Source organism: Mirounga angustirostris, unplaced genomic scaffold (assembly GCF_029215605.1).
Source record: "Mirounga angustirostris isolate CCGP_5_RB_7025 unplaced genomic scaffold, mMirAng1.0.hap1 SCAF_12, whole genome shotgun sequence".
Lineage (NCBI taxonomy): Eukaryota > Metazoa > Chordata > Mammalia > Carnivora > Phocidae > Mirounga > Mirounga angustirostris.
In genome coordinates this window covers 64,851,198-64,878,066 of record NW_026991720.1, presented here as the reverse complement: position 1 = coordinate 64,878,066, position 26,869 = coordinate 64,851,198, and the positions used below count along the sequence as shown (strand labels likewise).

At 42.3% G+C, this 26,869-nt stretch overlaps 1 protein-coding gene across 1 annotated transcript in view; it reads left to right on the top strand.

Moving 5' to 3' along the window:
- The first annotated feature begins 731 nt into the window (after window positions 1-731).
- Window positions 732-26,869, top strand: part of NXPH1 (neurexophilin 1) — a 299,625-nt gene continuing 273,487 nt past the window's right edge. Inside the window, exons 1-2 of the mRNA XM_045865138.1 lie at window positions 732-942; window positions 1,788-1,951. Coding sequence (XP_045721094.1) covers window positions 1,898-1,951 — 54 coding nt within the window. The 5' untranslated portion in view covers window positions 732-942; window positions 1,788-1,897. The remainder of the gene's footprint in view (window positions 943-1,787; window positions 1,952-26,869) is intronic.

Below are 26,869 nucleotides of genomic sequence, written 5' to 3'. Positions count from 1 at the left end.
GGGGGACTGGGCACTGCGGTCACCAGAGATACCGCAGGAGCCGCTTCTCCCTACGGGCCCGGCCTACCGAGAGCCTGGGAGTGGGATCTATTTATTCGGGGTATTAATTAGTCTCTGAGGAATCGTTCACCCACGTGCCAATGCAATTGCCCGTGTGGGGAGGGTAGGCGCCGTGAGCGGCAGACCTACGGAGAAAGCACCACCTCGTCGGCGCCCCGAACCCCAGCGTGCTCCAGAGCGTCCCCCAGTGGCCGGGCAGGACCATGCACAGCGCCTGCGACTCCGTTCGGGAGTGGCTCCCTGGCATCCCAGTGTCGCGGTAGACGTGCAGCTGCTCGGTGCGCCAGGAGCCTCCAGGTCTTGCCACCCCAACCCTCCCTCAGAAACTCGGACCGTTTGCGCTTGCCGTGTTGCTTTTTTCTTCTGGAAGGCCCGTGTTTTGTCTCTCGAGTTCAAGTCCCGAGGACTTGCCCAGTCTCCCCCACCCCTTAAGTCATTTCTACCATCCTTCAGCAGCCTCGCAAAGCAAGGAGCCCCGGACTGCTCGTCCAGGAGCCAGCGCCGGCGGTCCCAGTCCGTCCGGCGCATTCGCCCGGCGCATTGGCCTCTGTCCCTCCCTCTCTTACTCCCTCCCTTTCTCTCTTCCTCTCTTTTCTCCTCTGCTTCCCCCTCCCTCTCTTGCCTCTTAAGTTTCCTACACCGTGAATCCAACTGTGCCAAGCCTAGGCTCCCACGGAACCAAGCCTGAGCGCGACCCGGGCACTGAGACGCCGACTCCGCCGACGCTGGACGAAGCAGCGGGACCGGTCCGTGCCTGAGCATGGAAATGAAGCGCCAGGGAGGGCATGTCCGGGGCGCCGGAGACGCCAGGCCCGAGTAGCTCCTCCATGGAGCCTGCCCAGAGCGGTCCCTGCTCGCCGGTTTCGCCCCTGGTCCTGTGCGGTACGTACACTTCGCCTCCACAGTCCAGGAGAGGATATCTTGGAGCGGGGTGGTGGGACACGGGGAAGGGGCGGCGGGAGGGCCACTGGTTGGGGGACAGAGTGAGCCTGGCGGGTGACCTCACGGACCCGGGCAGGCTTCCACTCTAGAAGTTAGCGACTGACTCTGCCCCTTGGCTCGAAAAAAAGTAGTGCCAAAGATGTGCTTGTGTGCGCGTGTATCTATGTGCAGGGGGCTCGAATGGGTAAATTGAGCCCGGCTTTACTGTATGCAAATTGCATTCCCTTTCCCACCCCCACTCCATGGAACGTGTGAAGATACCCAGGACCTAATCCCGGTCAGCTCTACCTACCCCTTCCTCTACCCGCGCCCCCCTTACTCAGTCTCTCCAGCTCGCTTTCCCTCTCTCTTTCTCTCTCCTCTGCTGGTGTGTACGTGTGTGAGCACTGCCAGGGCTGGCGAAGAACCAGCCGCCGCCTCTAAGTCCGAGCCGCCTGGCCATCAAACACTAGGGCAGGTCTCGCTGCCAGAGACGCTTGGGCTCGGAACCAGCCTGCACGCGGCTCTGTGTGCCCCGCCACCTCCTGTCTCCACTGCCTGGGAACTCGCACCCGAGGAGTGCAGGGCGCAAGGAGCCCCTCATCCTCCTACCCTCCTGCCCGCCTGCCTGCGGACCGCGCGCTCGCTGGTTTCAGGCGCTGGATTTACTCGCTTTTCAATTTTTCCTGCCCACCCCCCCGGGTTTTTGGTCCACCCCTCCCCTCCACGACCCCCTTTCCTCGCTTGGTCGCCAAGCCTAACCTTGCCCGCGTGGTCATGGGCTGTCTAATTTCATTTGTATCTAGGCTGCTGAGAGCGCTCCTTGCTCTGTAAAGTGGATGTCAGGTGGATCTATGTTTTTGAAGGAACAAAGACTCAGCGAAAGCACCGCCGAGGAAGTTTGAGACGCGGGAGGATGCAGGCTGCGTGCTGGTACGTGCTTCTCCTCCTGCAGCCCACCGTCTACTTGGTAAGTCGCTGCCGATCCGGCGGCCCCGCAATCCCACCCTGGTCGCGAGGCCAGACAACCAGGGGCGCGCGGGAGGAGGGTGAGATCGCCAGTTCAGCGAGAGCAGCGTTCCTAGCGACCGTGTTGGAACAACTTTGGCAAGCTGGTCTTTGGTTCCCTGCGGGATTTTCTGGTTTTCCCACCCTCATTTATTGCTCCAGTCCCCCCTCTCCTAAGCGTGATTCTGAACAGCGTCTAGGGCGCCCTAGACACCCAGAAGCCGAGGAGATAGTGGGATGGGATGCTTTATGGGGAGAGAGGGCAAAAGAAAGGGTTGATTATACATGGAACTCTCATTAGTTCATCCACAGAGTTTAAACGAAAGGAAATGGAGGTTGAGAGTGTGGAGCACGAATCTGCCCAGGTCTGTGACTTTGAAAGTGAATCCACGTACCTAGTCCCCCAGTTTGGAGATATGACACATAAAGAAGTGCAGGTAACTTTGTTCGACTTGTAGGGTTCACAGAGGACAAGTGTATCAGATAAGAGCATCACAAGCGATTAGATAGAGTTAGGTCTGGGTTGCCCCGGCAAACATGTAGCGGCTCTCCTCCCTCTCCTCCCAATCTCTTCTTTGCACCAGATAACCGAACCCCAGTTACAGGGCCGAGCCCCTTACTAGGGAATGACAGACCTTGTTGTCAGGAAAATACTAAGCAAAGCCACTGCCTGAGTCTTTCTGGAGTGGAGTTTCGGGGGTCTGGATTTTGCACACTGTTGGAACTGGGGGTGCAGATGAATTGGTAGCTGTGGGCACTGCGTAGAGCCAAGACGGAGAGAGCAATTTCTCGTGTCTGGCTTCAGGGAGGGCCAGGGACACTCGCACCCTGCTGGCGAAGTTGTGTTCAGTGCACCGACTCCTCATAGCTTATTTCTGAGCCACAAGAGCGCACGGAGGGCTCAGTGTGTTTGGACGGGGGCGAGGAGCGCTGGGGCAGCCTGAGCTCTCTGACCGGGCTGGAAAAGCGGGATGGGGGTGCGGTGCCGTCCCTCAATCCCAAGGGCTTCAGAACCCACAAGCCAGGGAGCAAAAGTGTTGCCAACCCTTCAGTTGAGAGCGTTTCCCAGCTGTTGCTCTGGTGCATATGACTGCAGGGCTGCTAGTTGTGTGAACTCTGTGTATGTTAATGAGTGTGTATGTATACGCGTATGTGAATATGTATGTGAGGGTGCGTGCCTTTCACGGGTTTCAGCTTCAATCCAGGAACCCTCAGTGTTGCCTGTCTTTGCATCTTTATCGCCTGACTATCGCAGCCTCGGACGCCAGAGGGCGCTGCGCGTCAGTGTCCTCGCCGCAGGATACCTTGGGGTAAACAGGTGAAAGCCAGGGCAGCCAATCCAAAAGAACAGCCTTTCTGACTGTCACCGAAGTCTGTGCCTTCCCGGGCTGGAACGCAGACAGAATGCAAAAATTGTCCTTCCCATTTCCTATCTTCAATCATTCTTGCCCCCACCTGTGTCCAGTCTACCTACTGACATTGAGAACCGAAAGACTGAGGGCAGAAAGTTTGGCCAGAGGAAATACAGAGATTGTTTATTGAAAGAAGGGGGGGGGGCGCAAAATGAAAGCTACAGAGGAGGGTTATTAACGATTCCCTTAACCATGGAAACCCTCCTGCCCCTTTCCTCTGCATACCTTTACGCGTGACCTGAACCTCAAGACTGTTAAGTCCTTGGACTGTGCTCACACATGGCAAAAGGCTCGGGGCTGTGGTGCAGTTTATTGCTTGGAGCAAGTATTTCAATAGTCTGGAAAATAATCTATCAAAAGCAGAAGTGAAATCAATACGTTGTATTAAATTTTAAATGTGTTTGTTGGCAGTTAAACCGTTTTCCACTCATTACAACAACAGTGCTGGATTTATTCTAATGCGCTGCGTTCGCAACAACAAGCGCATTAATTCTCCTTTAATTGTAAACTGGGAGCATTTGAAAACCATTCAGTGTGCAAATTATGCTGATTCAATTACCGTTTAGTTACAGACTTCATTACCTGAATGCCTTTTGGCAATACGGAGAAAGGAGACAATTTTTCCAATTTCACTCAAAACAATACGAAACGCGAACAATAAAATAGAGAAGGCGATTTAGAAGTCCATTCTTTTCTCTCCGATCTAAAGTTGTTTTGTGTGTCGGGGATTAGAAACCACAGGGCACCACAAAAACAAAAGGCTGGTGGCTGTGACCCAAGGTAGTATTTCCAGGGATTGTCATCCCATGGTTATTTGCCCACAGAATTCCAAGATATTTTCCTGGAAGAGCAGGGAGCTGGTTTTTACCATGGAAATAAACTTAAAAGGGTGAATTGGGCAGTCAGGACAGGTTGGTTCTAGGCAGGTAAGGAAGTGGAGAGCCTTGATTAAAACTCTAGGGCAATGAGACAGACCAAGAAATGGTCAAAGCTTCTTTCTCCATCTATTTTATTAAACACCACACACTGTGACTGAATTTATCATTTATTTGTAGCTGATCTTAGAACATCCCAGATCTTTGCAAGAAACTGCAATAGATGGATGCAGTTTGTCAGGGGCTGCTTCAGGTTATACTCCAAGAAGGCAGGAGTGGCAAAACCATTATTTTATTTTATTTTTTTCTCCTTGAGTTGCCATAAACCAAGAAGGAGTTTAATGAGTAATTTTATGTCTTTATGAGCTCACACCACAAGTTAAGTGACAGGGTGCTCTATTTATGCATTGCCTCCTAGCTGATAGCACAGTGCACCTTTCCCTTTAAGCCCCTGGAATCCCAGTTATGTTTTCCAAGCAGTGATTGCCACATTATGTCCAGGGGAACAAGATTTGTGTAGGTATCTCTTATACAAAAATATTCCTGCTTCTACTTACAGAGAAATACCTTAAATATTCCCAAATTGGGGATTTTTAATTTATTTTTTAAGTGAAAGGCAATTCTCTATCCAGCAGGTTCAGTGCTCCTTTCTTATGTCACACTCTTCTGCCTGTATTTGAGTGAATGTTCTCAAAATGTTTCTTGGCCCAGGTTTTTTTGGATGCCTGTTCTAGGTTGAGGGTTTTGAGTGTTTTTGTGTTTATCGAGAGATGAGTCTGTTCTTATTTCAAACTGGAAGCTTATTTAGTACTGCAATGGGAAGTTAATTAGAAATGTGTCTACAAAGTAAGCTTCTGAAGCCTATTAGCTAGCAGACTAAAAAAATCACCACAGGGCTAACTCCAGCCATAAATGGAGGGAAGAAGGAAACCATTTTTTAAAAAATAAAGGCAAGGAGATTTTCTGTCTGTTGAATTTTGTGTATTATAGATTTAAAAGTCTCATTTCATCAGGAGACATGCCTATCGCATAACAATACTTGTTTAAAAATTAAAAAAAAAAAAAGGTCCTGCAATCTTTATTCTCCTGTCAGTTCTGGCCTGATACCAGGATGTTTTCAGTATGATAGAATGGGGTAACAGGACGATGGCATTTTAACTGAATTGAAACACACACTGGATAAACTAGGAAAACGTGATTGCTGGTTCTGAAGAAAGGGATTCCTAAACTGGGTTCTTTTCGGTGCATCAAACTGAAGGATAGGCCAGAGCACGCAGGGAGAGCACCTCCCAGCAGAAAGCAGAGGTGTCCTGTTGGCGGCTCACCTGTGGCAATTTTCAGAGTTGAGAACTGAATCTAATGAGCACTCCCTGGGCATGTCAACAAAAAAGTTACTCAGAAATTGAGTCCAGAGAATCTGGCAAGGGGTTGAATGATGTTATTGTGATCAGTCACACATCCACAGTTCTATTTTCATGAGAAGAGGCTCCTCACCCTCCAATTTAGGTCCCTCCAATTCTGCTAGGAATTAAAATTGCTAATAATCTAGTTGCTTTTTAAACCAATATGGGCAAGAATTGAAAAATTCTTTCTAAACTTTGTCCTTAAAAAAAGATTTTGAGTCAGTTATTCCCTCGAATTTAGAGCGTCCTTAAAATGTGAATACCACTCCAATTGTTCAGCAGAGATTAAAGAGTGATTAATATATCCATGGAGTACTACCTCTGCACTATTAGAAGCCAGAGCATTTGGATGAATTTCACTCAGCGTGAAGGTGGCCATTAAGAACTGAGGAAGGTGAGGGAAAAGCAGCAGGAGAGAGACCACCAATGTCCATCCTTTGGACTAGGAATGAAAATTAAGCCTCTGCCCACTGAAAATTTTACAATTTGAGCTTATTCCTGAAAAGAAAAGTGCATTAACTATCTAACAGTGGCTTATTCAGTGTTTTCTGTTAAGGCCAGTTCTTGGTGGCAGTACTAAAATTTCCCCAACACCACCACATTTCCGGATTTTTCTATCCCAGACCAACCTTCCTGATACAGGATTAAACCTAGATTTTCGAAGGAGCCTGAGCTCCAGCAGCACAACATGAAAACTTACCAGTCCAAAGACATATTCTAGGGCTCTGTGTGTGTGTGTGGGGGGGGGGGGTTGCTACTATTTCAGGCATTTTCCTGAAGTGTTCAATTTTCCATTGACCAAGAAAGCAGCTCCCCTGGTGTGTGGGAAGCACTTGGATGGGTTGCCCTTCTGCCACACTTCAGGAGGATGATGGTAGTCTGGGGCCTTCTAGTGATAGCTTCTGGGAGAAACTGCCTTCAGTATTAGGAAGGGAGAACCAGAATCACTCCAACTTTCTCAGCTGTATTTTCTCCGAAAGCCATTAAGTTCGTAGCTCCTCTTTGTGCGAAGTTGATTTCTATTTGGCTTTGAATTGTTGACGGCTATTTCCTCCTTAATGAAAGTGTTGTCTGGGTGAAAAATATATCTGGTGGCAGGGAAATTGGTTGATTTTTTTGAGATAGGTGCCCAATGTCCTACTTTTCTATCTGAGGGAAAATTTTCTGCAGACTACAGAAATTGACAGCATTGTCCAGGTAATAACCACCGTGGACAATATTTTTAAAAGGACATTTGAGTGATGAAAGCATTTGGGTATTGCTTTTTCAAATACGCCATTTTCTGTCTTGGCCTTCTTTGATTTTATAGGGGGTGGGGGAGAAGGGACCAGGAATTGGCAAAGGGACGCCTTCCTGGTTTCTCCCAGTCCTGAAATATCGAGGTGCTCCTCAGCTTTGCTTGGAATTCCGGGGTCTGAAGAGCCCTGGATGGGTTTGGCTGTCGCGGTGATGATTTTAAGAGTCGAAAGGGAATCTTGGGAATGAGGAATGACACTCTTCTTGCACTCCTCCGCCCAGAAATAAAGCCGATGGAAGCTCTGAAAGTTGCATGCTCTCAAATAGCCAGTTAGGAAGTGTGCATTCTTTCGGAGTTGTTTGTTTGTTTTTAAGTAAGGTGCCTAGCTTTGATTCGATCCTGGAAAGTTCCCTTAAAGCAACCAAGTCCTTCTGGAGCTTCCAGATCTCATTCTAAGACCTAACCAGTCTTCGCCATTTTAATTAATAGGGGGAGGCGGGCTAGTCAGGTTGGCGAGCCGCTGGTCGGGTCAGCTGCTTACAGGAGCAGCGGGGTGGCAAAGCGAGTACGCTCTCTAGGCTCGCCCTGCAATCTCCTCGCTACCGTTCTTTAGGTCCGGACGCTTGTCTGCAGGAAGTTGCTGTCTTGATTTATCCGCTACTCAAGCTTGCGACCAGCTCTTTTTCTCTGTGTCAGCACTAACCCCTCCCGGAGCTTGGTAAACAAGGCGCGCACATTTTTTCTGCTGTCGATTGGCATGTTGACGTCTCTGCTTGAAGGAATGTGACAATAAAATGGGAAACCAAAGCTTGGCAAGCACTTAATCAAGGATAAAAAGGTTCCGCTGTAAGGATGTCACTCAATTTATTGTGAAAGTCGAATGAATTACGTTTAATGAAAGTGCTCCCCAGATGAATATTACCAGCAATTTCCTGAGTTGGCTCTGTCAGCTCGAGATGAGGAAATGCCAGCCCAGATCAGAAATGAGCGCCCATCTCAATTACTATGCAAGCTTTCCAAGAGCGGCTTTTTATTGAGATAATATATATTGGCGGCTTCTTCGTGCCCCTCCGCGCGCCTAGGAGCGCGTTTGCGCATTTTCCAAGTTTGCCATCTGCCCTCAAGGGTTGCTGGCTGTTGTTTAAACTTCTAATGAGTGCGCCGCGTTTCTGCTGTGGACTGAAAACCTAATTACCCCCTCTGCAAACAGCTTTTTCTGGAATATTTTGTTTACTATGGAGGTGCGGGCTGGCGGGGGTGAGGTGGGGGTGGGACGGAGAGAAATCCTTTCCTCAGGTGACCTTCGTTACAGAAAGTTCCTTTGTCGTTTAGTCGGTTGCTCTGGGTGGTGGGAAGCAAGGTGGCGCCCAGAGCCGGGTCTCTGGGATGGAGAGCACCGTGGGGTCCCCGGAGCAGTGAGAGTGCATCGGCTTGCCTCTCCCGCCGAGAGTAGCGAAAAGACTTCTAACGCCCCTACTTCCTTTAAATTAATGAGAGTATTGGAAATACGTTGGGGAGGGGGATACACAGGCCACGGCCGGAGCGCATCACCTCATCTGCATGAGAATGGAAAACCGAGAGGCTTTTCATGTAGTGCTTCTTTCTCCCACAATAAGACAAATTGCTGCTTAGAAATACCGAGTGTTTCCTTAGAAACTGGCTCGTGGGGGCTCTGCGAGTCCCTGTTGAGCCTGACTTGAAAGGCCATTTCAAGTCGTCTTCTACAGTTAGAAGCGAGAAACTTTCTTCGACGTAGGCTTCATATCCTAGACTCGGAAACCCTGTCGTTCTCACCAAAGCCGCAGTGTTCGGGCCCCGGGAAGTTTGCCAGCCGGAGTCGCTGCCGCCACAGCTGCGCGCTCTATTGTCTTCTTTTAGCCTGAGGTGACCTCGGGCAATCCCAACTGGTTTAAGAAAACATAGGTACAGCCCTCTCGCGTCTAGACCCCAAGCCTTCACACCAAAGCGTTGCTTCGGGGGAACTTTTTGTCGACGCCGCCGAGCTTCGGTGCTTCTGGGGCAGCAGGCAGGAGTGCAGCAGTTCTGCGGAGGGAGGTCGCGGACACTGAAACTGAATGGGTCGGGGGCCGGCGGCCGAGAAAGCCCGGCCCGCGGAGCGGTTCTTCAGAACCACGGACAGAGCCACAGGCTCCGCCCCGCCGGGTGTCCGCAGACCGGCCCTACTCCATCGCAGAGGTGCGCGCTCGGTCCCTCTTGAAGTAGAGTCGGCGCATTCCGCAGACACTTCTCTACCGCCCAGGCGCGACTCTAACGACCCGCCTCCCTCTCCCAGTCTTTCGGGAGCACTGAGCTCAGATCGCTAGGTCCCCAGTGTTTCCTGTGGCCAGATCGGCTCGTTTGCACCACGTCCCCCCAACTTCCATGGCTGCGGCATCACGTGATTACCGCAGAGTTTAGGCTGAGGGGAGGTGAATCCTTGTTTCCCCCACTTTCTCCTCCCGCGTCCGCATTCCCTTGCACAGTTCGTTAAATCTACCCCTCCTCACAAACAAACATGAATCAAGTGATGTAGAGCTGTAAGTGTCTTTAACAACGTAAAACGCCCGTTTGACACACAAGGAAACTGAGGTACGGAGAGGGATTACCTTTCTCGCCAGAGTAAAACCAGGTGGGGAGAAGTGATTCATGCCCTATCTCCCACCTGCAGGGAACACGGCTGGAGACACCGAGACAGCCTCCAGGATCAGGCGCTCTTAAAGAGCGACGCGGGTGGAGGGTGGGAAGTCGTAATTATTATGAATTTCTAAAGGAGCAGTAATTATTCACGGGAAGCAGGACAAACTACCGCTCGGGCAAAAGAATCGATATATTTCCTATCGAAAGTGCTTGGCTCGCCTTTAATGCAGACGAATTGGGATGCAGCCTCATTATTTCCCCGGCGTGGGGCCTGATGCAGCGTGGAATCTATCATCATTAGAACCAGGATGGGGTAGGGGGAAGTTTCTCCTTAACTTTAAATGACCTCAGTGTTGGCTCTAGAGGGTTCAGAAAGGCCAGGGAGAGTGTGCAACAACAGCCGGAGAAGAGGGGTGGAGGAAGGAAAGGGGAGGCGGGACAGTGGCTGTGTTTGGGGGTTGTTCGGGGTTTAGGGGCTTTTTGTCTGTTTGTTTTGTTAAGTAAATAAGGAGATTGCCGCAGTTCCTCCTTGGCGGTAGTCGCACGGTTGATTTGGTCCAGAAATAAGCCGGGGAGTACCCAGAGTTGGCGCTAGGGGTTCTCTGTGTCAAAGGCGAAGGTTGGCTGGGAAGTTCTGTCTGTTTCTCTCGCCTCAGTTTAAGAGGTAATCCTTTCAGGATACCCGATTCTGCAAATCCCCGCAGTGTTAAAGGAGCAGAGGTCTGGCAGGCAGTTCTCCATCAACCTGTGTGAGAAGCCAGCTTGGAGAAAGGCAAACACGCGAGAAGAGAGCCAATCTGGAGGTGAAGAGAGGCCGGGAATTGAATAGGAATGGAAGGAAAGGTTCAGGAGCAACGCCTTCCAGGGTTTTCTAGAAGGCCTGGCTGAGACCAGCCTTCCTCTTTCCAGCAAGAAGCTGGCCTTTTGCCCATGGGTCAACCCACTGCAGTTTTTAAAGCCTGGGAATGGGTCCCACCTTAACCCACTAAAGTGGCTCTGGTGTCCAGGGTCCTGCCTAGTGAATTGCACAGCGTTTTCCTATTTCTCCCCACTTGTGCAGCCCACGCTCCTGGGCACAGTCTTTCTCACTCTTAGAAGTTGCCTGCTGCCCCTGGTGGGCAGCTGCTGGGTTGGAAGTTGTATTCTTGTGCGGGTGTCTTCACTGTTTCCTGCAATGCCATTCCTCTTAAGGTCAACAAAGTGAGGTGTTGTGTGTGTTGTGAGTGGTTGTGTATTTTTGAGTGCTTGGCCTTCATCTGGCTCATCCCTTCTTTATAACAGATCAGTCTAGCAGAGAAGATAGGGTGTGGCACTTAAAAAAAAAACTAACTCCACCTCCTTAATTGCATTAAAATTATCACAATTATAATAACATCTATAACATTAATGAAAACAAAAATTAAAATTGTGCACTTCCAAGCACTAAAGTAGAAATAATACCTTTCACCTTCACTTGGATTTTCTTTTCCTCAGAGCCCAGCCTTTCATGGTATATTGTGATTACCTGAGTGTCTTTGTTTGCATGCTGTCAGAGACAGCCAGCTAACTCAATACCAGGACTGTATGATCTACTGACATCATTTCCTCCCACCACCTTCATTTTTAGAGGCTTTATAATTAAACTCTGTGAGATATATGTAACATGCATCCAGCGGAGAGCCTTTTTGCTTATATTTATGTAGCATGCTGAGGAAGGAAAATTAAGGAAGTGCTTATATTGAAGTAATAAGCCTGCTTTGATATTAGCAGGAATGTCCTTTTACTTTACTTTTCTCAAGTCTAAAAGACTATCTCTGTAAGACCAGACCCCAAAGTCATGCCTTTTAAAGGAAAGATTCCAATAAAGTAAAAAGACATTTATTAGCTTGTACTAACTTAGTAGAACAAAAGGCCAGGCTAACCACTCACTGAAAATGTACAATGGGCTTAGCATGGCAAAGTTGCAGTATGATGCAAGAAAGCTGAGCAGAAAGAGCTAGCTGGAAACACCTTCAAGGCCCTACATTTTTCTGTCTCTCCCTGTACCTAACCCATCACAAGACACACATGTATACAAGGTGTAACATGGCCTTCCAGAGCCAACACAAAGACATCACACTGCAGATTGGGAGGAATTTTAATAAAATTGAAAGTTACAGTCTAAAAAGAAGGAGACACATATTTTCTTCTCTAAGATAGGTTATTACCAGGAAAAATTATGATAGAAAAGCTTGGAGAAAATTTCCTGACTTAGAAGAGTCTTTTTCATTTCCAAGTTAAACATACACATATGCACACATAGCAGAGCAAGATTGGATATACATCTGTACATCTCTCTTGGAAAGATTCCCTGGGAAATCATAGTGGGGAATTCTTTTGTTTTCTAAGTTGCTGGTCTTGAAATTTCAACTTGAGTTTGACAGTAACATTTCCAATCTGGTAACTGATACTATACTGTTGTCCTGTTTATGTCAGTATTTTCAGCCAGAGCGCAAAAGCAGTTTTGGAAAAGAGAGACTGCTGGCTTGACAGCTGGAATTTTAGTTATGTATATATAATATATGGCAACCTCTCCAACCAAACTTTAGAAGATGATTCTTCTCCTTGTAACCTTGTATCTGAATGTTACTAGAGGCCCACAGGTATATAAAACAGCTTATATAGAATTAATGGACTGCTTTACATTCAGTCTCTTACTTGTGAAGCCCTTGTAAAATATCACATCTACTTAAAATAGGAGGAATATAAAGTCAGGTTTTGTGTGCAATGAACACTTGTAAATGGTTCGGTGAAATATTTGATTGTTTTGAGTGAGTTTGACAATGTGATGGAAATTTATTGTCCTTCTTTGTGCACTGATGTGCTAATCATAAGGCTGCCCCTTCTTTTGTGTACTTGACCAGTTTTTGAAAACTGATTGTAAGACTCCAAGGCAACATCTAAGTACACAACCAAGATTTTAGGAAGGATGCATTTATTAATTTGCCAAATTACAAGGAGATCCATGGGCCACTGTGAAGAAAAAAAAGAACAACCCTCCAATATCATGTTATTATTTTGTTTAAAATGATCAACAGTATATTTATTGTTTTATTGGAGTTGTGTACTGTAAATATTTAAGATGCAATTTTGAAGAAGAAAATAAGTGGAGGGCTTAAGTTAGCCTCAAACTTCATAAAAACCAGACTTTCTGAATATAGTGAAATTATTAAAATAAATCTCTTCAGCTACTTTCCATAAATGTGGGCAAAATTTAGAAAAATTGGAGGGGCTTATTCTTTTCTTCCTTTAGACATATATTAAAGACTACAGTTTTCTTAATTCTTTCACTTGGTTTATGGATTTTTGAAGATATGCCATACGCCTCACTATGAATTTCTTTCTTCTATTTTCTTTCTTTGTTTTTAATTGTGTATTTTCATTTAGAGAATCAAACATTTCTTTTCTTTTGCCTGATTGGATTGAGAATTATCATGACCAAAAACCATAGTTGCTTTTTCAAAACCTTCCCCCTTCACCCTATTTCATTTAATTTAAAGATTACCTAGGATAGTCAGACTTTTTTTTTTCTCTCGCTGTAAAAATGACCCTTATACTATTGTTAACATCTTTAAATAAGGAACAAGTGCCCTAAGTTACCAACTGGCTATATTCATTGCTGATGCTGCTCAATGCATGATGGAAAACTCTTAAAAACCTGAGCTGGATTACGTGAATTCCATTATACTTTCTGTTTGAGAAGTTTTCAGTGAAAATACTATAATTAATCTCAGGTTTGATTCTAAATCTATTTGTAGAATGATGAGTTGTGATTTGTTCTTGGAGCAGCTGTGGTGTTGGTAATAGGGCTGACTATATGATCTCTAAAATTGAAAGTATAAAATACCTTTATTCACATATCTTTTTCAGTCATTTGTGTGTAGTTTGTTGCACCAGAGCACCATCATTTATTGTTTTACAGAACTAAATTTAGAGAAAGATGCAAAACATTGCATTTGAAAGGAAGTTATTCATCCATAGTCAGTGTAGTATTTCTCTGGTCTTCATGTGAATCTTAATTGCTATTGATGTGGAGATTTTGCAAAACATGGCAGTGTTTTTGCCTCTTTCACAAGAAATACATAATTGAATGATGAATGCCTCATGTTAGATTTTCAACCTTATTTCTTTAGGTTTAATAAGGCAGAGTTATGAACAGCTGCACTGAAGAGCCAGCCATAATCTCTAGCCATTATCAAACCAGTGCAGATCTGGCATGAGCACAGATGAGCTGAACTGCCACTTTTGGATCTGCAGCTCTGCTCTCTGAAATGTGCTGGAGAGTGGAAGCTGAATGATTTGGCCCAAGATGTTTAATCCTGCCTTGCATTCTTGACTGAAATCCTTTACAGTTAGAATGGTTCTAATTAATGTGTGGCCAGATGCATATGCACATGTCTCAGATTGCTGGATTCCACCCCCCCACCCCAGCCCCACCTCCCACAGCCTGCTTCTCTTCTTTGACCAAATGGTGAAGAAAACAAGAGGCTTTAAAGGCAAATGCACATTTGGAAAGATGGCTGATATCCTACCAAAATATATTATACTATACTATACTATACTATACTATACTATACTATACTATACTATACCTACTAGGTGGGTAATGTCATGGTGTCAAGTGTCAACATTGAATTCTTGGTAGAAATAGAGGAGTTCTGATGAGAAAGTGGAGGACTTCTGGGCTCCAATGAGGACCTGGCCCCTTTTCAGTCATCCCAGGATCTTTCCCTCTCTCTCTCTCTCTCTCTCTCTCTCTCAGATCGCTCACTTCAGTTCTTAAGGGAAGCAGCACTGAAAAAGACTTGTTAAGAAAAAGGAGGGGAAGAGAATGGCAGTGTATTTTCTTAATTCTGTGATCTTGGGCAAACTTTTTAACCTCTCAGACCCTGATTTCCTTGTCTATAATATGGGGTTAACAATACTTTCTACCCCATGGAGTTACTACTGACAATTAACTGACTTAAAGTGCTATAAAGAGCTCTGAAAGGTGCCTGACACATAGGAGTGGTGAGCTAGTAAAGAAAAAAGTCTCGTTACCCATTAGACAGAAAGGTGTCTGGGCCAGGGTCTCCTGCTCCCAACACAGCCGTTATATGGGTGAAATGCAAGGACTGACTCTACCCTAGGACCATCCTATCTTTGGTTTCCCACTTGCTTATTGCTGGACAGTTGCCCAGTGTTGCCCAGAGAGCTGTAAATATTTAATGTGAATAGTAACCATTGTGACTAAAGCCAGAAAAAGATGGCCATTTCCTTAGCAACCAATCAAGTGTTTATTGAAAGGAAGACACAAGCCTTTGACAGGCCTAATGAACAGATTGCCTAGTTGAGTGAGAATTCTTGTGATGTTTTCATTTTAGGTGGCAAACAGTGTGAACATTTATTAAAATCTAATTTAAAATATTGGTATTTATGAGCAGTAATTGCTTTTAATTACTTTAACACTTGAAATTCTCTTAAACTTTGCACACAAGGTAATCAGAACATCTCGCCTACTAGTTTTAAAGTGCAGGGACCTTTGGGCAGGGGATATAGACTACTTTCCTCCATTAAAGTTCATTCTAGCTGAATGCCTAGATGTGGCAGCACCATAAGCTCCCAGTAGTACTAGACGAAATAATTTGATAGGATGAGAACCACAGCACCCCTCTCCTATGCTGCCCCAAATATCTCCTGTCTGCCACCATATGCCTCTTTCCAAGGCATTGCTCTGGATATCCAAGAAGAGTTCCTATATAGAAACACTATTTTGTGTCTTGGATTTGACATGAGAATTGGGAAAGGTATGGGGTGACTGATGGGGATAAAATGTTCTACATTCCTATTTATACCCAGAGCCAAGCACTGTGCCTGGACTTTAGCATGGATTTTCTTTTTCATTCTCACTTTATTTTCTCAATCCTATGAGATGGTAGGTATTATTAATATCAGTAAAGTTTTGTTAATATCATGTTATGATATTACTATGCCCATCCTAGTCATATCATTAGTAATACACCATTTTATAGATGAGGAAATTGAGGCATTGAGAACGTGTCTGGTGCAAGGTGGTGATATTCTATCCCAGACAGTCTAATTCTTCAAATTACTGCACCATATTGTGTGTGTGTGTGTGCATGTGTGCATGTGTGCATGCATGGGCACACATAATGGAGGGGGAGGAGAATGAGACTCATTTTAAAGTTTTTGAAAGAAGTAACTGTTGCTTTCTACTTTAATGCACAGTTCTTCTTATTTGGGTAGCTGGAGTATACATAAAATTGCTGTGGTTTTACCATAATGTAGTAGTTTTAATTAGATGTTGTTACTCTTGAAGGGCTTCCCATCAAATGGGGGATACAAGGGTAACAAATGCAAGTTTGATATCAATGGTTGTGACTTAAGTTTGTGCTGATGGCATGTGGGACACAATCTCTTTAGGATGTCTGCATCTATTGACCTGACTGATATGAAAAATGATCCCTGGCCCTCAGGGTAAGGTAATAAGTGAGACCAGGGCATAAAGCACAACCCTCACAGTCATCTGTGATGGAGTTTAAAATGATCCATAACATCTGTATCTCTCCTAGCAAATCATACATCTGTTTTGTGAATTACTTGCCATGTCTGGACATGAGGAGGTGGGGAGAGGAGAGTAGAGCTTATTTGTAAGGGGATAACCACATGTAGGAGGCATAAACTCCAGTTTCTCCCGTGGCATTTATTCTCATGAATCCTGTGTTCCAACAGCTTACCAGATATAAAACAGAGATGTAAATCCATATTCTTTTAAGAGCAAAATTTTTGTGTGATGATACAAACTAAGAAACTTTAAAAAATCTGTTTAATACCTTATTGTCAGAATAGTCCCAAACATTCAACTAGTTTAGCTTAGGCATTTTTATCATAGTCTGGATATATGATTTTAAAAATAAAATAGAAAAATGCTCACAAAATATTCTATAGAATTACTCATGTTGGATTTAGGAATTTTTCTATTTCTGAAGAATAAAAGTAGATCCAAGATATTTCTACCCAGAGTGGAAGCCCTCTGGCATGGAATGGCAGGGAGAGAGCCTGGTTTCATTTCAGTCTTGTGCTACATTTGACCTTGGGAGAGCTCAGTTATGCCTTGGGGCAAAAAATTAAATGTTCCATTTTGCAGCACTATCATCTTTCACCTTTATGTGGATTTAAAAATGTAAATAAAATTGCTTTCTGTAAATGGTATACATGAAGGTCATATTCATATTCTCTGCAAGAATTCAAAATGCCATTTGACCCATCATTGGCTCAATAGATAATAACGTGTTCTATTAGTTTCTAGTAATCTACTTTTTAAGCATTTTATGGCCCAATATTTTTATGCCTAGTTCCTAGTTTGTGAAATAAGAAATCAGAAATAAACCTTTTAGCACTTCATTGTAGATTTATTTATAGAATATATGTTTTCAATTTTGAGCTTTTAAAAATGCCACATCTTCCCAGAATACATTTCCTTGGTTATAAAAGTGGTCTGGCTGAAAATCTACAACGAGAGAAGAGTGTACTCTTGAAAAATTTTGAGGGCTCAAGCTATTCCAGTTATGATCTGAAAAGCAGAGTGCAACCAATGGATTTAGAAAATAAAGTAACTGCTCTTCTCTTTGGGGAAGAGGGTGTTTGAATTATTTTCATTGAAATTTCGATAATAAGACCCTAATAGATCCTTGTATTTAATTGTCATGATTTTGATCGTTGATGACTTTTGATTGCTTCTTCTGGAGGCACCTGTCAGCCATCTCTGAAGCACAGATGGCTTTATCAGCAGCAGGAGGAGTTTCTTTTTCATACTAACCTTGAGCAGAACACATTTTTTGGGGAAGATGAGCAGACCAATGTCATCCTAAGTTTTTCTGTCTTTGGGAAATTACTTTGTTTATTGAATAATGAATTGAGATCACTGTCTCAAAAGCTCCTAGTTTTTTTTTTTTAATTGCAAGGAGTGTTGGTCCTCCTTCTAAGTAGATATATAATGAATATTCAGTGACCAAGGCCATAAGACTATGATAATAATATACCTCTGTTTGCTTGGGACAGTCCTATTTTATGCCTGTTGTTTATATCAAAAATATTTTCTCTTACTTTCAAAAGTGTCTTGGTGTAGATGATAAATTATACGGTAGTCTTACACGTAACTTAGTGTTCAAATGGCTGACTGAAAAGGTTGATTAGAAGTCTTTTTATGAAAGTCTTATGATTATGAAAGATTGTTGACCAGGCAAGAAGAGCATTTCCATCTCTTCTACACTCCCTTTCTCATGAAGCATTCAGGTTCTTCATGAACTTGGGTAACCAGGGGCCACTACCGTGATGTGCTTCATGGAACATATCCCATACTCTTTTATTTAAAAATCTGGTAAAATTTTTTTATTAAATATTATGTATTACACAATCATGAGAAAAGTTGATAGAAGACTGATTAGTTGAGGTCCTGCAGAGTGGCATCAGCTTGGTGAAATTGTTTTGGCCCAAGGCCTAGAAACTAAACTTTACCAGTGCTTTTAGAGTTAACAGTCAGAAATAGACTCACTCTAACCTGAATATTCTTTTGATAATGCCCTTATCCTGTGAGAACAATACCTGAAACACTTATCAGAGCACATTTCTTTCAATATGGTAGTTCTGGAGAGTCCAATTAGTAATCAAAACTTGATATATATCCATATATCTATGTATCTTTTTATATCTCTATCTATATATATATAGATAGCTTTGAGGTTATTTCACACGAGGACATGGCAGAACCCAAAGTAAAGGTTCTCTTTTTCTGTCTTGTGCCTTCCTATCCTTGAGAGTGGTGAGCGTGCGTCACCCTACTTGCTTCTCTGAATCCCTATTTTCTATGCGAACAAACCCATTCAGTCTTTTTGATACATTTTTTTCTCTAAATATGTTACTATCACTGATGAAACTTCAAACAGTAGCTCCTATTGAATATTCTTCCTGTCCCCATTTTCTGTTAATTTTATTAGATTCCCTGAAGGCATTGTTTTCTCCTTTCATATCTTGGTTCTTTATGGGCTAGAACTTCATTGACACTGTTGGCTGTCTACCATCTTTTACATCTCCCTTTTTTAAGGCTCTGCAAGGCCTTGAGACTAGGATATGTGACTCTGTGATGTTGATTTAATGTTTTTTTTTCCTTTCATACCTTTACTCAGGAGTTATTCGTGATGGATAACTTAAACAAGTCGATAGGCAGCTAGGCAAAGCCATTTAGTGCATGGTGGGGAGAGGGGAGAAGAAAACATTTTCCATACCTCTGTTTAAAAGCTTGACCTGATTTTACAGTAGTCATTTTGTAGACACGTCTTGCTTTTTCTGAATTTCTTGGGATTGTAGAAGTTGGTGCCTGGTAAAGTATTCTTTTTTTTTTTAAGATTTTATTTATTTCTTTGACAGAGACACAGCGAGAGAGGGAACACAAGCAGGGGGAGTGGGAGAGGGAGAAGCAGGCTTCCGGCTGAGCAGGGAGCCCGATGTGGGGCTCGATCCCAGGACCCTGGGACCATGACCAGAGCAGAAGGCAGACGCTTAACGACTGAGCCACCCAGGCGCCCCGGTGCCTGGTAAAGTATTAAAAAGAGTTGGGGGTGAGTAGGGTGAAGTGGCTATGGGGATTAATACTAGAACCACTGCACAAATTCTCCTCTGTTTTGCAAATGCACTGGCAAAAGCTAACTGGACCCTCCTTGGTAGGAAGTATCAACGTGGATCGCTCCTTCTAATAGCTCAGGAGATCCTACTTTGCTTTTCTTGGAAAAAAATCTCATGAGGTATTTTCCCTTAGAAATCTAATTTGTGCAGGTCTCTGGCAAGGACAGAGTTTAAAATTAGCTTTTAAAAATTTATTTTTATTTTTAATTATGGTAAAAAATGCATAAAATGAAACTTATCATCTTAATAATTTTTAAGTGTACAGTTCAGTATATTCACATTGTTGTGCAACCAATTTCCAGAACTCTTTTATTGTAAAACTGAAACTCTGTACCCATGAAATGACAACTCCCCATTTCCCTTTCCCTCTAGCCCCTAGCAACCAACAGTTCTACTTTTTGTCTCTATGAATTTGACTCATCTAGATACCTTATATAAGTGGAATCATACAATATTTGTTCTTTTGTGACTGGCTTATTTCTCTTAGCAAAATGTCCTTAAGCTTTATCCATATAGTAGCATATGTTAGAATTTCTTTCCTTTTTTATTAAAAAGATTTTTTAACGTGGTCTTTTTATTGACCTTTTTATTGTTTGTTGGTTTTGAGTCATAGAGAACTTTAGCCTATACCTAGTTAATACAGGAATTCCTCCATATTTTCTTATACACATGTGGTTTTATTTTTTTATATTTAGAACCCTGATCCATTTGGAATTTATGTATTGGGTATGTTGTAAAGTATTAGTTTAATTTTATGTTTTCAAATGGCTAACCAGACATCCTAGCATCATTTATTTAATATCCCATGTTTGCTTCAGTGATTTGAGATGATGATTTTATCATATACTAAATATCCTTACATCTGTTTCTGTTCCACTGGTCTGTATGCACCAGAAACATTATGTTAATTTGAAAGACTGTTTAGCTTTATTTAATATTTGTAGGAGCCAATCCCCTCTCAAAGATCTTTTTCCAGCTTTATTGAGATATAATTGATATACAATATTGTATAAGTTTAAAGTGCACAAGTGATGATTTGATACACATCTATATTGAGAAATATTTACCACAATAAAGTTAGTTAACATATCTCTCACCTCACATAATTACCAGTTTGTTGTAATTTTTGTTATGGTGAGAATATTGAAGGTCTGCTCTCATGATTTTCAAGTATACAACACAGCATTATTAACTATAGTCACCATGCTGTACACATAGTTATCATGCTGTGCATTAGATCCTCAGAACTTACTCATCTTATAACTGAAAGTTTGTACCCTTTGACCAACATATCCTTATGTTCCCCACACCCTCAGCCCCTGGCAACCATCATTCTACCCTCTGTTTCTGTGAGTTCAATGTTTTTATCTTCCACATATCAGCGAGATCATACAGTATTTGTTTTTCTTTGTTTGACTTACTTCACTTAGCATATGTGCATTTTATTAGATTACCTGAAGGCGTTGTTTTCTCCTTTCATATCTTGGTTCTTTATGGGCTAGAACTTCATTGACACTGTTGGCTGTCTACCATCTTCTACATCTCCCTTTTTTAAGGCTCTGCAAGGCCTTGAGACTAGGATATGTGACTCTGTGATGTTGATTTAATGTTTTTTTCTTTCATACCTTTACTCAGTGCCCTTAGAGTCCATCTATGTTGTCACAAATGGCAGGATTTTCTTCTTTTTTTAAGGCTGAATAATACTTAGGTTGTTCCCATGTCCTGGCTATTGTAAGTAGTGTTTCAGTGAACACGGGAGTGTAGATATCTCTCTGTGATAGTGATTTCATCTCCTTTGGATATATACCCAGGACTGGGATTGCTGAATCATGTGATAATTTTATTTTTAATTTTTTGAGGAACCTCCATACTGTTTTCTGTATAGACTGTATTAATTTCATTCCCACCAACAGAGCACAAGCATTCCCTCTTTTCCATAAACTCACCAGCATTATTTTCTTTTTAATAATAATCATCCTAACAGGTGTGAGGTGATATATATCACTGTGATTTTGATTTGCATTTCCCTGATGATTAGTGATTTTGAGTACCTTTTCATGTACTTGTTGGCCTTTTGTATGTCTTCTTTAGGAAAATGTCTATTCAAGTCCTCTGCCTATTTTTTAATCAGACTTGCTTTCTTTTCTTTTCTTTTCTTTCCTTTTTTTTTTTTTTGCTGTTGAGTTGTATGAGTTCCTTACATATTTTAAATATTAACTTCTTATCAGATATATGGTTTGCAAACTTTTTTCCCATTCCATAAGTTGACTTTTCATTTGGTTGATTTTTTTTCTTTTTTTTTTTTTGCTGTGCAGCTTTTTAATTGAATGTAGTTCCATGTGTGGATTTTTGCTTTTGTTGCTTGTGCTTTTGGTGTCATATCCAAGAAAAAAAAAACCCCAAACCCAAAACCAAAACAAAATATTGCCAAGATCAATGCTGAGGAGCAAGGAAAGAGTTAAGAGTTAATATAGTATGGGGGCACCTGGGTGGCTCAGTCGGTTGAGCGGCTGCCTTCGGCTCAGGTTGTGATCCTGGGGTCCTGGGATCGAGCCCCCACATCCGGCTCCCTGCTGGGTGGAGGGCCTGCTTCTCCCTCTCCCTCTGCCTGCCACTCTGCCTACTTGTGCTCTCTATCTGTCAAATAAATAAATAAAATCTTTAAAAAAAAAAAGAGTTAATATAGTATGTCAGGAGTTTCATTCCAGCCTAGAAACTAGAAGGGACTAAAAGATAGAAATCATCAGGTTTCTTTTCAAAGATACTTTTTCCCCCCTATAGAATTAGGAGGAAAGAATGAAGGAGAGAGAGAGGAAGAAAGAGAAGGAAAGAAAAATATTTAGTATTTGCAATTATTCTATATTTAGAAACTATCATCATAAAAATATTGCCCTCTCCAATGAGCTGAACAATTCACATGTGCTTCTGCCTTCTTAGTCACTCAACATCTGAAAATGATTCTAAATATTTTAATCAGCAGAAAAGAGACCAAAGGGAAAACATCCCAAATAAACAAACAAACAAACAAAAAACAAGCAAACAAATACCATGTGCAATCACTAAAAAATTTTATGGACATGTCTCTTTGATTTCCAAGATGGCTGTATATCCCAAATGGCATTTTTGCAATGGGGTGGTTTTTCTAAATATAGTAAATGGGCAATTATTCTCTTAAGCAAAACATTTGCTTTAAGAAACCTCAGTGTTTTATTAATTAAACTTCCTCAGCTGAGGAATTTCTGAATCATGTGTTATAATTGCTCTGAAGACTATCATGATGTTGGTACTAATAAATTCCAGAAGTGAATGACTTTTCTAACATGTGCCTTATATATAATTTTGAAAGAAAAAGTCAGAGGACTGCTTTTGGGACTTGGCGGTGAACAATAAGCTATAGCTGAAATAAGAGATTCTTTTCTATATCTTACGAGTTGAGAGTTTAAAGGAGATGGTCACTTCTAACTACCAGAGGTAAGGAACCAAGCATTTCTCCCCTGCATTGTGTGCCAAGCTTCCCTTGTTACACAATCCATCTTTTCCATATTTGGCTTCTAATGACTGGGGAAGTGATAGAATTAGGACAAGAAGGATGTAAAAGATTCTCTGATGATGTTTTTTGGCCACTAGTTCCTCTTTTTTTTTAAGTGAAGTAGGCTGTACACCCAACGTGGGGCTTGAACTCATGACCCTGAGATCCAGAGTTGCATGCTTTACTGATTGAGCCAGCCCAGTGCTTCATTAGCTCCTCTTTTTAACCACTACTGTGTCTCTCCTCCCTCTATCTAGGATATGCTCAAAATTAAGAATGAGTGCAAAAGGGTTCTTTAGAAAGGGAAACATGGTTCTAGAGACCCACTGCTGGTTCATGGTGAAGGTAAAAAGGATGAGTCAATTTTTTTAGTAATCAGTGTTCACTCGAGTCCCAACATTGAAACCAGAGTTTACATCCCCATGGAGCAATCTAACACTTTTTATAAATCATGAATTTCTCTATTTTTGTTATGGTACATTGTGTTCCAGACAGGAAATAGAGATAGGAAGAGAATGTGTAGAAGTCTTTGTTTTCTTTGGTAAATGCAAAAGACAAGGACAATTAAAAAAAAATAGAGTCTAGAAATCTAACTTATGCTACTGATGCTATCATTTGAGTTGCTCTGTACTGTGGAGTGAATATGGGCCAAAGAGGCTAGGTGTTTGTGCCACAAATTATCAGCAGTAACCTTGTAATGGTATGTCATGCCACTACTTTCCATAATACCTCAAACGGATCAATGGATTATTCCATGAACTATATATTGTTAGTTCTCCTATATGTAAATTTCACAAAAGGAGACTAAAGCTGTGTTTGCAGAACTGTAGTATAGCGCTGAAAAGAGAACGAATTGGCTTAAAGATCAACTTGTGGCCACTTTAAAAGACTAATCCTGAGACTTTAATCAGTTGGTGTAATTAATCATCCATGCATGAAGAAAATTGATGTACTGTACATTGTGTCTTGGTGAATAATCTCTGGTCCTGTTTTCCTTTGTGGTGCCATTGAAAAAAGAAATAAGTGGATCTTTTAATGGAAATCAGGGCTGTTCCAGCTTTAGTGGAAGGGTGAAAGGTAAACTTTATTTCCAAGCCAGGCATTAGAGCTCACAATGAGAACAGACTTCCCTCTTTCTGTACACCATCTGCATGCACAGCCTTGTGGCCTGGGTTGCCATTTACTGTCCAGAGAGCATGGCACTTCCCAGAAAGGATCAGAATTTGAGCCTGGAATTTTAACATTCACAAGCTGTCTGTGAGCACAGGTTGGGAGGAAATTGCCTGATGCTTATCAGCGTCCACTTTTTGCCACTTCTTCCAAAAGTGTTTGGGCCAATATTTGATATCAGATGCTGTTGGAAGTCACTAACCTATAAAATATTAAGTGGCTTATTACAATGCACATTGATGTACTTGTCATTTGTTCAAACCAAGTATGAGATGCAGGTTTGTTTTTCTTTTCCCCCAAAGGCTATTTTTTTGCCAATCAGTTATTTGCTGACCCTTACAGAAAAGTATAATTCTTTGGAATGATATGCACCATTCTTGTGAAATCATCAGACAATTTTCTAGTTGTAACCTCTGCTCTGAAATGGGGAGGCAGGGAAGCTGGGTTTTGGTAAGTTATTTTTTAAGTGGTGGAGCTGAGGCACAGGATAGTTAATAAATGCCTTAGCTGAGTATCTCGTGTTGGAATTAGAACTCAAGTCTACTGACTTCCATCTTGCCAGCAAGAGAAATTAAGAGCTACAGGATTTCATACTATGCCACTCCCTGTCTAGATAAGGGTAAAAGCTTAATGTATTGACTTAGGGGGATCTTACCTAAAAGCACAATATTTATAAGGGAGATAAAGAATTCTGGTTTATCCTGGTGGGAACTGATTGCAATTCATTGATTCCTGGCTTGGGCATAATAAATAGGAAATAATTGTGTGATTGTTTATCATTATTTCTTGATTCCAAGGTTACTGTAGTTTGAACAATTTCATGGAATAATCTGTCCATCTCTTTAGAATTCACAGAGGCTGTGGGACCTTGAGTCTGGTCCAAGTGTCTGTGTGTGTTCAGCATGTGACAAAAATGATGAATGGGGATGCGGGTTCAAGGAAACAGAGGTCTTATTGGAATGACATCTGCTTCTCTTCTAGGCCAGACATGTCATACCAGGTATCAGTGAATCATGGTGGAAGAGGAATTCGACAGGCTTAAAACATAACATTTTTCTGGTCTATTTGATTTTGAGCAGAAAAATGAACAAAAACAAAAGTAATTGATTGTTCTATTTCCTATACTTTTTACATCCAAACTCATAAAGCCACATTAAATTAACTGCAAAAGTGAACAATTTTTGGCTTTATTTTAATTTAAGCCATGATTGCCCTTTTATATCTAGTCACTTATTAAGGTCCAACTTGGTGAAAACGACATTTTGCTTTCGCTTTGTATTTTCAAATTGTTTCTTTGCCAGTGATTTCTAACTCTCCATCCACCACTGTCTAAATAGACTCTCCAAGTTTCAAATTATATTAAATTGTCAAAATGGTAGCACATTATCCTAGGTAGACTTCCAAATACTACCTCACATCTAGAACAGAGAATCTCTTATTTCTGTAAAGATCAACTGAATATTTATGCTCAACAGGTGGGCATTTAAAAACACTTTGTGGGACTTTGTGGGAGGGGCATTTGGGGGGCTCAGTCAGCTGAGCAACCAACTCTTAGTTTCAGCTGGGGTTGTGATCTCCAGGTTGTGATCTAGGTGTGTGTGTGGGGGCGTGTTTATGGGATCCAGCCCTGTGTTGGGCTCCTGCTCAGCGTGGAGTCTGCTTTTCCCTCTCCTTCCTCCTCTGAACCCCTCCCTCATGAACACACACACACACACACACACGTACATGCGCGCGCACTCTCAATAAATAAATTCTTAAAAATAAACCCACTTTGTGGGAGCTATGGGTTCTTTACATTTTAGAATGGCTTTTAAGAGGTATTTTCAAGTTCTTTAGTTATGGAAGAGGCATTACATCTTGACTTTCCACTTAATTTCTTGTGGCATTAAAGAAATGTTCTTCGTTGTGCAGCCTTTTACAATGCAAATGAAACAAATCTCCACTTCTCTGGTCTAAGTAGTTTCATTTTTTCAGGCAGTTGCAGAACCTCTTACTAAATGGGGAAAAGAAACAACCTACAGATGCAGTCTGACTGGCATATGCTGGATCAGAATTGGTACACTAGTGGAGAAAGAACATTTGTCAAGCTGTACAGCTAAGAATCATGGTATTTGTAACATCGCTGGCCTGGAGGCCCACATTCTTAACATAGTTGAGAAACTGAGGGTCTAGTCACACCCATATTTTTCATTGGTAGGATGCTTTCATTGCCCTAATTTTTATGGACTTAAAAAAAAAGTTGAAAGGAGCCTCAAAAGGCAGGTAAGCCAATTCCATTGGTCCATTAATTCTCATAGTTACTGGCACTCTCCTCTATTCTTCATACTTAGAGTTCCTCAGCATTCTGTTTGGACTGAGCTCTTAGGATCCACGTATCTATCCTTTGCTTCTCAGCCCTCTGGCAAAGACTAGGTACAGGCTGTTTTTCTCCCCTTTCTGCACGTGTGTATTTCTTTGAAGACTAAGGTAGGCATTTCTATCATCTTTGTTGACATTCATCAAAATAATTTTAGAAAATTCTAGAGCTATGAAACATTTAGAAATGATTCAGAACAATTCCAGTTTGCTTACTTGCTTAAGATCAGACAGCCCGTCAAATGCCTGAGCTAGGTTCCTGGAACAGTTCTTAATGAAGTCACACTAAATGTCTTCATTAGTTCTTTGAGACCTGTTTTAGTTAAATTGGTACATTTTAAAAAATTATGAAAATAAGTGCTGGCTCACAAAAATAATACAGTGGTCCTAATGAATCGATGTCTAATGAGACTGCCTCTAGTCTGCTCTTTTACTTTCATAGTTTGTAGGACTATGCTGATGTGACATGAGGAACAAAGGTGTTCCAAGGAGGCATGGGGGATCTTTTACTTTTAGGTTTGTTGACTTGAGAAGTGGAGAGAGAACCAGATGAGTAATCAAAG